This window comes from Psittacula echo (assembly GCF_963264785.1).
Source record: "Psittacula echo genome assembly, chromosome: 3".
NCBI lineage: Eukaryota > Metazoa > Chordata > Aves > Psittaciformes > Psittacidae > Psittacula > Psittacula echo.
This window is the reverse complement of record NC_137736.1, coordinates 18,839,309-18,853,498: the sequence shown is the minus strand read 5'-3', so window position 1 is coordinate 18,853,498 and position 14,190 is coordinate 18,839,309. Positions and strand designations below refer to the sequence as shown.

General features: G+C 40.7%; 1 protein-coding gene across 7 annotated transcripts in view; it reads right to left on the bottom strand.

Annotated features, from left to right (window-relative positions):
* The window catches only part of POU2F1 (POU class 2 homeobox 1), a 132,442-nt gene that overhangs the window by 12,785 nt on the left and 105,467 nt on the right, over positions 1-14,190 (bottom strand). For all 7 annotated transcript variants that reach the window (XM_080614358.1, XM_080614361.1, XM_080614359.1 and 4 more), the window contains 6 exons: positions 10,182-10,323; positions 7,985-8,130; positions 6,900-7,079; positions 2,494-2,599; positions 1,763-2,108; positions 855-943 (listed from right to left, as the gene is read on the bottom strand). In XM_080614358.1, the coding sequence (XP_080470484.1) occupies positions 855-943; positions 1,763-2,108; positions 2,494-2,599; positions 6,900-7,079; positions 7,985-8,130; positions 10,182-10,323 (1,009 nt within the window). The remainder of the gene's footprint in view (positions 1-854; positions 944-1,762; positions 2,109-2,493; positions 2,600-6,899; positions 7,080-7,984; positions 8,131-10,181; positions 10,324-14,190) is intronic.

The window sequence follows — 14,190 nt, the reverse complement described above, 5'->3', positions numbered from 1 at the left end:
TGACATGAGTGTTCACAATGGAATGACAGCTATCACAAGATGAAGAAGGTCATGTAACCCTGAACGTAACATTTTAAATGTCAATATACAACCTCTGTTACAACTTACTTTCACAGGTCTACAGGGTTCAGTTTGCCTTAGATTATGATCTCCTAAATTTAACTGCGACACTACAAAACGGTTCTTTCTTGTACTCTGGAAACAAGATTTGATAAGCTGGTTTATATTTGGATATGTAGGTTAGCTAACTCTTTATTTACTTGCACTATCTATTTTTTACAGATCACAAACCATGAACTGAGAACAACTCTTGCTGTGTGGCACTTCCAAAGTAAACCTTTACTCCTCTTAATGAGAGATTATGGATTTAAAGTTATACATATGGACTTTAGGAAGTAGGTTGTTTGTTGTGGGTTCTTTTTAAATACAAATGAGGACAAGAATTCAGGGTCAAGTCTTGCTCAGAAATGCCCTCCTAACAGACCTCAACACAGTACAAGTCTTCTCAAGCTTATGTTAGAAGAGCTATAAAAAGCAAACCTCAAACGTATTGTAAATACATGCCAAAGAGAGAAAAATAACAAAATAAATTCCAGATCACATTCAGTACCTTAAAATGCCTTGTGTAAATCACTACAAGATCATACACAGTTCTAATCCCCACTATGAAGCTGTACCTGCTCTTATCTCTGTGATACATAAAATGCGTTTGCAAATTTGAATTTTGTAAAACCTTTATTCCTAAAACAATTATGTCCACTGCTGAGGAGTCAGTGTTCTTTTCTGATAGGAAAAAACAAAGCTCGTAAACTGAAGTTGTATGACAGAGATGCATTAAAAGGAACACGACTGACCTTGAATAGTTGCCAGTGTACTGTTGCTCATCAGGGCCGGGCTGAGAGCACCACCTAATGTCCCTGGATTGAGACTGAGTAAGGCACCTCTACAAGAAGCAAAATCGATGGAGAAACAAAGAAAAAAGGAAGGAGTGTTACTTTTAAGGAAAGGCTGTCACTTTTCAGAAGTACACCATCGTCTTTTCTTAAAAAAAAAAAAAAAAAAAAAAAAGAAAAGGGGAGGGAGGAGGGACAGAGATAAATGGCTAACTTTAGTTAATTTTAGTTTTTCATTCATGATGCCTTGAGTAGATGGTACCTTTCAGATGTGTGGTTAGTGACATGCCTTAAGCACAGGCACTGCAAATACAAGACTTGTATTGACTGCTGCGGTAAAACATTCTTGTATTTTGGGGAAACTACCATTCATTAGAGACCTATTGTCATCTCCCAAATTCAGATAAGAAAGATGTAAATCAAAAGGAATTAAAGAAACAGAGCCACCTCTCAGAGCAACATTTTTAAAACTAAAACTTCAACAACACAGCATCATGCGTCTTTTACAGCTTCTTGCTCACAATAAAGAAATGAGCACAGAGGTGGGAAGTGGGCCTAGACTAGCTCTCCACTTTACAGTAAGTAGAATACAATCTATGACTAAGTTCCATCTCTCAAGCTCTGCAGTGGGATGGATGACTTATCAAGTAACAACATTGCTGCAACACAGCTTTTCCATCTGTAAAATGAAAACAGTATCTGTGTACACTGATGGGAATGGCCAATGACTGCCTGTAAGTAAACCTTCAGAATATGAGATAAATGACACTAGAATCATCAAGTGAGCTACCAAGAAATTGCGATACATAAAAGCCATTTATCCCTCTTTTGTCATCTCATCTAAAAGGGTGTGAAAAATTCATCCTTACCCAGCTGCAAACTGCGAGGATGCCATCAAGCCTGGGTTTAGTCCTGCTGCAGCAGCCATGGCAGCAAGACTTGCATTTGTAGGCAACTGTGCAGCTCCTTGTAACGCAGCTGCTGCCGCTGTTTGCAACCCTGATGCCGTTACCATCACCTGACTGGTCCCAAGAGGGGAGGACAAGGGAGTGGAGGTTGTCTGTGTTGTGCTGGTCTCACTGGCACTGGATACCTCTGAAGCGGAGGCTGAAGCAGAAGGGGAAGGACTCAGGGAAGGTGATGTCACTGCTGAAGAAGCTGGAGGTGCTGTTGAAATCACTGTTGCTGTGTTGTTGGAGGTGGTTTCTGATGTCCCTAGAAGATTGATTCTGGTTAAATCAGTACAGAAAACAGTATGACTGAACAGAAACTACCACTCACCTGAACTGAACTGCACGTCCAACTGAAAGGGTGACAAACATATTTTTGTAGGACCAAGAAGCATCAAGAGTCCAAATGAGAAGCTGAGACTACAGCGAAATGACACTTCCCCAGCAGTAGGCTGGGGAGCTCTAGATGCTCACAATGGAGTACAGCAAATGTCATTTCAGCATCACCTTTGATTTTATTCCCAGAAAAGCCAACTAAACGATCACAAGTGTCCTGGGATACCAGTGACTAATACTGAATGAACTTCTGAAGAGTCTGAAAGGTAAAAATGGTAGAGGTTAATGTGGGGACAAGAGAGATCAGCCCTTACCTGTGACCGAAAGACTAGTTACAGCAGGACTGGTCAGAGGGAGCACAGGATTGACAGTCAGGGTTGTAGCTGCACTGCTAGTCACAAGGCTTGGTGTGGTTGCCACCTGGAGGTCAAAAAAGAATACAACTGCTCAACCATTAAAAGACCAAGAGTTAACTACTAGAACTCTTTTTTACCCATCCTCAGCCGAGGAAGTCATCAAGGAAAACTATCAGGGAAAACACTGCATCCCATTACTTTATCATTCAGTGGACCAACCATAGTACCTTCTCTAATTACCAGCAATATCTTTACTCTTAATCTGTATTTGAAGGGAGATACATCCATTACATCTAGGCTGCCTGAGGACTGCAAGTTAGCCCTCCCTCTCATTCTGCCCTCCCTCAAAGACAGCACCTCGTTTTAATAGTCACTCTCCTAGAAATACAAAACGCATGAGTTTTATCTTTGTTTAAACATCCTTCCAGCTCCAAACCCCTTTCTCTGATAAAACCATTTAAATGCCCCAGCATTAACAAAGGTTTTTAGGGTCATGTTTTCACATGGGTAAGCAGAATAATATCTCACTTTTACTCAGCCAGACTATAAGCTTTTACTTTGATAAGTTTCCTGGTGCCAGAGGAAGGATCTCTGAATTTTAAAACATTTAAATGACATTAGTTGATTTTACTTGTGGAGAGATTACAAGAATCTACAATAAACTGGAGACATTAGAGATTTAACAAAAACCCAAAAACAAAACACAAAAAATTTAAAGCTGGAGAAACTAGCTTATGAGGAAAAATGAAATAAAAGGCGAGAAACTACTTCTTATGGACACGAAATGGTGTCCAGCAGCAATATTTGAAGGCTATTATACATCAATGAGAGAAATGAATCTTTTAGAATTGCCCAAGAGAACATAGCCAAGGACTTAGGCTGAAACCTTCTTCTTTCTCCTCTGTTACTTGAAGTTTATTATCAGAGAAATCTCTCATGCTGCATATCTTCACAGGAAGTTAAATGTTTCATGCATTTTAAACAAGACTGGAGCAACTGGGACAGATCTAAAAGCTTTCTGCCCATCTCAAATAGTGTATGAAAGAGCTAGACATATAAAACACTTCCCACTAATGCAGCCCAGGCATTGCATCTATCATCAGAATTATAGAATAGTTAGGGTTGGAAAGGATCTTAAGATCATCTAGTTCCAACCCCCCCGCCATGGGCAGGGACACCTCACTGTCATGTGACACATCATGTCACCCAAGGCTCTCTCCAACCCAGCCTTGAACAACGCCAGGGATTGAGCATTCACAACTTACCAGGGCAACCTATCCAGTGCCTCACCACCCTCTCAGGAAAGAATTTCTTCCTTAGATCCAATCTAAACTTCCCCTGTTTGAGTTTTAACCTGTTACCCCTTGTCCTGTCACTACAGTCCCTAACAAATAGTCCATCACCAGCATCCTTACAGGCCCCCTTCAGATGCTGAAAGGCTGCTATGAGGTCTCCACACAGCCTTCTCTTCTCCAGGCTGAACAGCCCCAACTTTCTCAGCCTGTCTTCATACGGGAGGCGCTCCACTCCCCTGATCATCCTCATGGCCCTCCTCTAGATTTGTTCCAACAGTTCCATGTCCTTTTTATGTTGAGGACACCAGAACTGTACACAATACTCCAAGTGAGGTCTCATGAGAGCAGAGTAGAGGGGCAGGATCACCTCCTTTGACCTGCTGGTCACGCTCCTCTTGATGCAACCCAGGATATGGTTGGCTTTCTGGGCTGCAAGCACACACTGCTGGCTCATGTTAAGTTTCTCATTGACCAACACCCCCAAGTCCTTCCCTGCAGGGCTGCTCTGAATCTCTTCTCTGCCCAACCTGTAGCTGTGCCTGGGATTGCTCTGACCCAGGTGTAGGACCTTGCACTTGGCATGGTTAAACTTCATAAGGTTGGCATCAGCCCACCTCACAAGTGTGTCGAGGTCCCTCTGGATGGCATCCCTTCCCTCCAGCGTATCAACCAAACCACACAGCTTGGTGTCATCGGCAAATTTGCTGAGGGCGCACTCAATCCCACTGTCCATGTCACTGACAAAGATGTTGAACAAGACCGGTCCCAACACCGATCCCTGAGGGACACCACTCGTTACTGGGCTCCAGCTGGACATTAAGCCATTGACCACAACTCTTCGCATGCGGCCATCCAGCCAGTTCTTTATCCACCAAGTGGTCCATCTATCAGATTGATGTCTCTCCAATTTAGAGACAAGGATGTCATGCGGGACAGTGTCAAACACTTTGCACAAGTCCAGGTAGATGACGTCAACTGCACTACCCCTGTCCATCAGTTCCATAGCTCCATCACAGAAGGCCACTAAACTGGTCAGGCAGGATTTCCCCTTAGTGAAGCCATGCTGGTTGTCATCAACTACCTTGTTTTTCATGTGCCTTAGCAATGTGTTCAGCCCACTGAACAGTTAAGGCCAAGGTCACAATCCGTATTTCAGGGCAGTGAATGACCTAGAATTTATACAGCTAATACCATGGTTGCAGTGACTGACTTCAGCCAATGCAAAAGTAAGCTGCCATCAAAGGGAGCGCTCCCCTCCAATCCTGCTTCAGAGCCCTAGCACTGGTGCAGTCAAGCTACAAGTCAGACTGGTTACAGCCATGCTCAAAATTCAACACATGGTTATTTGCAGTCAATCTAGTAAACTGAGCTCAATCATTCTACAGACACATAACCTCCAGAGCTGACACAGGTATCAACAAAGCACATAGCCAGTGAAGGCTGGGGGCAGCAGGACTAGAACATCCATTTGAGTGGTAGCAGTGTCTTAAGAGAAGTTTACAGTAAGTGAAAATGCTTAGTGAAACATCACTGAAAAAAAGGAGACTGTGGTCAACACCTCAATTTCTTGCATACAATGTCAGTTTCTAATAAAAGGGAAATTTATGTAGCAAAGCTTTCTTAAGTTGCAGTCTGAGTAAATGTGCATGCTTACTAAACCAGACTATCATAAATCTCACTATGTTCTGCTTTGGTAGCAAGGCATGCAACCTTGCTTTCCCACTGGAAAAAAAGTAAAATAAATAAAAAGGCTAAGTACATTTAACATATCCCTTCCCCTGAAACAAAAGGTTGCATGCACACGTCCTGAGACAAGGATGAGTGGAAAGAATGACACATCACCAAAATTAATGATTTAATGAAGTACTGGAAGATATTAGCTACTACAGTGATGAGGGTGGAATAAATACTACAAAAGGACAGCTACAGGCTACATAATATCCACCACATACCTATTAGCATAGCTACTATGAAAACTGTTAGCTACCGTTTCTATTTATGAAAACAGACCTCCATGGACATTAGTAGCAAAGGAGCTGAAGGAACCTTGATGCATGTGTTTTGTTACTCTTATTTTCAAGAAGTTTGTGTTTACCTGAGGCAAATACAAGTGTAGGAAATAAATTACATGAGTATTTTAGGTTGAGAAAGTTTGGGCTGTTCAGCCTGGAGAAGAGAAGGCTGCCTGGAGACCTCAGAGCAGCCTTCCAGTATCTGAAGGGAGGCTATAGGGACGCTGGGGATGGACTATTCATTTTGGACTGTAGTGACAGGACAAGAGGTAACAGGCTAAAACTTAAACAGGAGAAGTTTAGGTTGGATATAAGGAAGAAATTCTTTACTGTTAGGGTGGTGAGGCACTGGAACGGGTTGCCCAGGGAAGTTGTGAATGCTCCATCCTTGGCGGTGCTCAAGGCCAGGTTGGACAGAGCCTTGGGTGACATGGTTTAGTGGGAGGTGTCCCTGCCCATGTCAGTGGAGTTGGAACTAGATGATCTTAAGGTCCTTTCCAACCCTAACTATTCTATGGTTCTATGATTAGCTAAATTGTTCCTTTGTTCCATGTCTTTTTTTATACAAATCATTCCTGACTAAAAGTGACAACAGTATCATTGGATTTGCGAGACTTAAGTCTCCAAATGACACGTTTTACTGTTGCTCATCCTCTTATCAGAGCAGCCAAAATACAAGGGAAGGGGTAAAGCTGTTGAGCATTTTTTTATTATTACCATTTTACAAAAGATGTTTGGGCAAGAGAAAAAGTCCAGATACAAACTGGAGTTCCAAAACATGTTCAAAACAATAACCCCAAATGCAAATTTGCCACCCAGAATACTCACTCACAAGCTGACTAAATTAAACACCCAAACTGAAGGCCCAACTACTGCCTGATTTCTAAGCATTATCTCTCTCAGTAAGCAAGTAGGATGCTTAAAATGCTAGTAAAATATGCATTTGCGAGAACAAGTCTGGTGTACACAGAAGGCATAGCACATGCAATTCCCACAGTGACCACAGTAGAACTATCTCTTCCAGTGATCGTTGTCAGCACAGTTTTTTGATTCTTACCAGTGAGGTTGGGCAAGGGAAAATTGCTTTGATGGGCGAGCTGCTGGTTCCACCACTGCTGGGTGGGTTGATCCTTTTCTCCTTCTGGCGCCGGTTACAGAACCAAACGCGGATCACCTCCTTCTCCATGTTTAGCTGGTCAGCTATCATGGTGATCTCATCCGAGGTAGGCTTTTGGTTCTGAGAAAACAGAACAGTACTTGAAAAGCTGTGAAATTATATTCTGAAGTTTTACATTAAATAGCTACTTCTTCACTAGGCAGAAATATAGATGGGTCATTTATCCCCTGAATCTGGTCAGTGGTACAGTAGAGATGGATCATAGTAGATACTTCTGCTCTCCATCTTCTTAGTTACAGAACATTTCTACAACAGGCAGCTGTGTTCCTCAGAGATGGGTGATGAAGACTAAGCTCACATGCTTCTTTTTGAAAGAAGGAATCTGACTTGTGAACTAATCCTTCAAGGAATTCTAGACCTTGATAAGGAAATCTTTCAGCATCTCTCAAAAAGGAATACAAGAGATTGCCTATAGCAATAGCCAAATGAACCCCGATTTGTCTAGACCTATAATGAAAGACAGATAGATTGAATGGGCTACTTAAAGAGGTTATCTGTCCATATAGCTACACAAAATGCCGAACAAGAGTAACCTAAGGCCAGCTAAAAACCTCACATTATGTATGCTGGGACTGTCACCCCATTTATCCATCCCCAGAAAGGGTAATCTGTTTTTCTTCTTTTTGATGTGCTGAATATCAATCTTAGATCTATGGCTCAGCACCTTGGAATGCAAAATCACAAAGTCAGCAAACTGCAAAAACTAATGAGGCTTTTTGAGAAGTTTTGTGTTCTTCTGGTTGGTTGGTTGTATTTTTTTTTTTTTTTTGTTTTTTTTTGTTTTTTTTTTTTTTAAATTAATTAGGCACTGATGTGTGCTTATCGGCACATCCTCTGTATCCACCTTGCTTAGTACAAGCACTTTTCTAAATAGCACAGTAATGGGCTCAACTCTAATAGATATGATTGTTAAGCAAAGTTTCTTCATTTCTATATAGGCTGAGCAGTGTAACAGGATCACTGACCTCCAGGAAACTCTTCTCTAAGGCCACACGTATGTTGGTCTCTATGCTGGTGCGTTTCTTCCTCCTACGGTTCAAGCCTTCACTCCCCAGCCCTGGAGAATTCAGGGCACTTGGGCTGGAGAGAGTTGAATCAGATGAGAGGTTTTCTGAAAAAAATAAAGTAACATAAATCAGGAGATTCTATTTTATGCAGTGCAGTCTAATATGAATGTTCTTCACCTGTGCAAGGTGTGTTAAAACCCATTCTGTACCTATTTCATATATATAGAAATTTCTGAAGATCACGTGCATTAATTCTCCTACTTAGAAATTACAACACATACTTAAAAGCTACAAGTAAGCCCAGAGAGCACGCTCTGCTCCTGTATGCAATCAGCATACCTTTTGTAATGCCTACACGAAGTTTGTCTCTCTTATCTCACCCACCTCACTCATGGCAAGCCATAGTTTAAAGAAAAGAAAGCAGAAATTGATATCCATGAGCCACAGAAGTAAGTCACAGGCAATTACAAAAAAATCTGAGCAGCCTGAAGTTTCTTCTACCCACTCTGCAATATGCTACAGGAAGAGGAAATTCATAGCCAGCTTCACAGTGTGCAACCTCTTCTCTCTGGAGATCTTAGCAGATACTCAGTGCTGTGCAATTCTACCGAACAGCCTACAGAGATAGCAGCTCCTGTTAGCTACGCTAGGTCTCTAGCTCTCAACCCCTGGCTCCACAGAAGAGCAAAGAGAGGACACTTTCTAGCAGTTAGTGCAAAGTAACGAACAGGCAGGTACAAAATTATTAATTATGACTGGAGATCCCTCACTGCACTGGCGTTTGTGGGTGATAAGCAGGTGTCAAAGTTCACACTGCTAAGACCAGTCCTGTAAGGTCAAATGGGCAAGCACATTCATTTCATTACTTTCTAGATTATTAATTTTTTTCCAGTAATGGTATCCATAAACATGCTGAAAGCTCTCTCCACGCTGAAAACCCCACACAACAAAGTTCTGTAACAGTAAATTCCAATGTAATGTAATAGGAAGGATCATTGGTATGCTTCTCCGACCTACTTTTACCTAAAACTAGACTTTAAAGCCATCTTAATGTTTTTCCCAAAGATTTTCATGAAAATGAATCAGTGCCAAAGACAATGGCTCCCAGCTTCCAGCCTGTGAAGGACCCTTACCCTATTTACAGTCCTTAACTTAAATTTACAGATCTGAATATTTCTTCTAGCAGGAAAAGTGTTGCTGGAAGGTTTTGGGACTACTGTCCTGTGGACTAGAGCACATGTGAAGTTCTTCAAGTTTTCTATCACAGATCTAGATTACCTAAAGGTAACCTCCGCTAGCACAACAGAATGACTCTTGCTTGTTTCAATGTAGGACAAATTCTCAACGCTGCATGCAATTACTTTCAAAACTTCAGAGAATATTGCAGGCAACAGCATAAAGCTCTCTTCACTTTGGTAAAAACAGAAGGGCACACACCGTCTGTGCCATCTGTTTAGCAGATCCATCAGTTTTATACTATACATACTTGGAAGAAAAACTGACTGACAGCACTCTTAAACACTTTCTATCCTAACACCTAGCACCACCATCCAGCTCCTTTTGCTGGTGGAAGAAAAAAAAAAAAAAAAAAAGAAAACATAAGAACACTGCCAACACTGGCATCATTAATAACTTATATCCTACGAAAAAATAATCCTGGAATTAAAAAGCAAAACCTAACCCACAAAAAACTCCTCTATGGGGAGAAAGAGGGTGCTTTTAAGGACCCTTGGAGAGAGCTTAAAAGAACACACATAGTGGTGTAGGAGGAGATGAATGCAATAAGCTCTGCCTACTGAAACAACAAATCATGCAGCTCTCCCTCTATTACACACCTGGAAAAGAAAGCTGGAAGATGATTAGAAGTTACATGCATTAACACACATGAAGGAGGAAAACCATGACACCCCATGCAATTATTCAATTGGCTGCAAAACACAGTTCTGAAAGTTCATACTGGAACGGTTTTGGATGAGGAGAGGCACACGAAAAGGGAAATATGAACCCTTATTCCTACACCTTTATTTGTCCCATGGACAATTACAAAGATTGGTGGCTTAATAAAACTGTAAGGGCACAAAAGAAACAGTTTTTCACAGTTTTTCAGAATCCTACTGATTTTGGTAGGCTGGTGAAGAAATACAGACTCATTCACCTGCATCATTGAGCCACTTTTCCAGAAGTGGCTTTAACTTGCACATGTTCTTAAAGCTGAGGTTCAAGGCTTCAAAGCGAGAGATGGTAGTTTGGCTGAAGTCATTTCCATAGAGTTTGCCCATAGCGAGCCCAACATCACCCTGGACAAAGAAAGAGAAAAAAAGGCACTCACTAACATAGATACTTCCAAAGCAAAGAATCCTTTCATATTCTTCAGTTCTTTCAGTGACTCCACTGCTGCATGAGATTTCAGTTTCACAGAAACTTGCTCAGTGCTACCAAGATTCATGCTAAAGCAAATAATCATAAAGAAATGTCAAGCTCCAGTCAGCGTAACCATGTAACTCTTTCCAGAAAATCCCTGATGCTTTGTCTTCTGAGCGTTATCACTGAGTAGAACATTCCACTGAATATTAACATGTATTTTTTTTCTTAGTTGTTTAAAATAAGTGAATGCCAAGCTCTCTTCAGGAGCAGATTTAATTATCAACATACTTCACACTGAAAAAGAACAGTTCAAATAAGCAGAAACGCAGTGAATTCATGTTCTCAAATTAGTAGAAAACACTCCTGAAAAGATGTCTGCAAACATATGTCATATTTAAATAGATGCAAAACTATTCTTATCTGAACTTTTAGTATCTTCTGAGGTTCAAACCAAACTTGTACTCACAGATACACATTTCAAAGTGGACAAGAAGTTGAACCATTTCAAATAATGATTAACTGTAGTCTTCACTACCACTACCCATCTGTCAAAAAACTCTACAGGAGATTTACAGACAGATGATCATCTCTTTAAATTTGTTATAGCTCTTCAAAACTCAGTTTTAGCTAGCTATCGGACATTCTGCGTATCTTAATGTATACATACACACATCTATGTAGCTTACACTTGGAAAATCTTGTTTAAAAAAAAAAAAAAGTCAATCAATTCTTTATTGTGGCCATTAAAAACACAATCATGTTTTCTTGTTTGGCTTTAAAGCTGGAAGGTCCTGCCCTTTGAAAAAAAAAAAAAAAAAAATAATTACTTAAGTATGCTATTTGGTCTAAAGTAGTTTAATTTAGATTTTTATTTTTTAACACAAAAAAAGTATGAAAATTCTAGAAGAGACTGAAAAGCTTGAGCGTAATAGTGGAGTTTAACTGCAAATGGGTTAGCTGGATTGTGTGTAAAGCTTGCTTTCTTTCCTTTTAGGTCAGATCCACAACCACAGCTTGATACAAGTATACTAACAGCATGTAGAGTAGCCACATACAAGCGAGGAAGAAAACAGCCTTTGGTAACCTTAGTAAATTGTGCAGGTTGTGTAAAGAAAATATTTCCTTCCTAGAAGAGGAGCAGAACAATTGGTTTGCATGCCCTTCAACCATATGAAACACATGGAAAATCACATGTATACCTCTACCCATATGCATTTTAAAACTCATAAATCATTCCAAGAGAAGTAACACGAATACTTTACTGGGTTTATGAAGAAGAAAACTTGGCTACGTAAACCATTTCAGAGATAAATTGATTTACGTCTTGGCAGGAAAGAGTTATGAAATGTGCTACAGTCCCACAACTAAATTTAATTCTGGTATTTATGTTGTTCTTACTAACATCTGCTGTCTGATTTAAAATGGACAGTTAACCATTTCTTTGTCAATAGTTTTCAGTGCCAAAAGGTGGCAGCATTTCAGCTGTAAGCAAAGGAACTTACATACTGGGGAGAGAATTTTATAAATTGCGGTGGGTGACTGAAAGGATGGATAAGACAGAGGATGAAGGCACTGTATACATACCTGATCTACTCTGTAGGTTGAATGAAGCTTTGGTACTGAACTGAAACTGGTTATAAGCTACACTACTGTTTGTGTACTGGTCTGTCAAGAAGCTCAGACAGACTAGCAGAGGTAATAACACCTTTAAAAGAATAAAACTAACATAGTCTAAAACATGCCATCCAGCAAGACCTGGACAGGCTGGAGAGTTGGGCTGTGAAAAATGTGATGAAATATAACAAAGGGAAGTGTAGAGTGTTACATCTGGGTACGAACAACCCCAGGTTCCAGTACAGGTTGGGGAATAACCTATTAGTGAGCAGTGAAGAGGAAAGGGACCTGGGGGTCCTGGTGGATAGGAGGATGACCATGAGCCAGCACTGTGCCCTTGTGGCCAGGAAGGCCAATGGCATCCTGGGGTGTATTAGAAGGGGGGTGGTCAGTAGGTCGAGAGAGGTTCTCCTTCCTCTCTACTCTGCCCTGGTGAGACCACATCTGGAATATTGTGTCCAGTTCTGGCCCCTTCAGTTCAAGAAGAACAGGGAACTGCTGGAGAGAGTCCAACGCAGGGCAACAAAGATGATTAAGGGAGTGGAACATCTCCCTTATGAGGAAAGGCTGATGGAGCTGGGTCTCTATAGTTTGGAAAAGAGGAGACTGAGGGGTGACCTCATTAATGTTTATAAATATATAAAGAGTGAGTGTCACGAGGATGGAGCCAGGCTCTTCTCGGTGACAACCAATGGTAGGACAAGGGGTAGTGGGCTCAAACTGGAACACAAGAGGTTCCACTTAAATTTGGGAAGAAACTTCTTCTCAGTGAGGGTAATGGAACACTGGAACAGGCTGCCCAGGGGGTTGTGGAGTCTCCTTCTCTGGAGACATTCAAAACCCGCCTGGACGCCTTCCTGTGTAACCTCATCTAGGTGTTCCTGCTCTGGCAGGGGGATTGGACTAGATGATCTTTTGAGGTCCCTTCCAATTCCTAATATTCTGTGATTCTGTGATTTGCTCACATAGCTTGAATCTGTACTGACCAATTAGTCACATACCTGCAATAACGCTAAGGTGCAGTATGCTCATTGTGTCTCTATGTCAAACATGGAAAACAATTAAACAAAAGGATTTAAATCCATCATCCACTTTTCAGGGCAGGAGAAGAGACAGAACTGCAGAAATTCAAAACCTGTTACATTGTTCACAAGGCATAATGTAGTAAGCTATTAATTTTCAATGCAAACTAAATCTCACAATTATTTTTGAAAGGCAGGGGTGGCGTGAGTCTGAGAATGCTTACAGTACCACGGGAAATAAATTTCTTTTATCCTCTGAAAGGCAGTCTATTTATTCACCTATAGGAAACCAAAGTAATAGGGGTCTCTAATTATCATCCAATTATACAATTAGGTAGAAAATTTGAACTGCCTAATTATACACATACAAACTCAGAGCAGGATAGGAATACTCAAATGCAATTTTATCACTTTCTCAAGATTCTATTTTTTTTAAGCTCAAAAGTAAATACTGAAATGTAAGCCTGAGCATTTGTGTTCATTTTTCCTCATGATGAAAATTCACAACAGGGTCGATAAAGTAGGGTTAACCCCTAATTTAAAAGTCTAGTTGAGCTTTCATAATCATCTCACAGCAAGGCATATTAAACATAACTAAAGATCTACATGAACCTCCTCAGTCAGGGTATAGGGAAACTTTTGTATTTTACTCTATTCTGCTCTGCTCTATTCTAGCCTTTGTGTGTGTCCATCACTTGTACTTCTGTGCCTCCCTCTAGTGGAAAGAAGGGAGGGAAGGAGGCACACATGCCGGCAAACTCCATTTTACTACGAACATTCTGGTTTTCAGTTATAATTAAGATGCTACCAGGAACTTTCATTATGAACCCTGATTTTTAAAACATTTAGGACTTTGCCAGAAAAATAAATCTGACTTCAGCACATACTTTCAGCTAGAGTAGATTTACTTATTCTGGAGAACAAATCACGTATGTTGAATTGACTGCTCTGAGCTCAGACTTTTAAATACCTACTTTGATTTTTGCAAGCTATTTCTTCTAGCAAAAACACGCCTATGCTTACCACAAACTCCTGCCAAAATTAATTGTTTACCTGGACATATATTTTAATTGGGAGGGGGGGGGGGGAATCATTTTTATATTAATAAGAAAGGACCCCTGGATCCAAGCAGCATTTCCCTTCAACAGACTAACAGGACATATA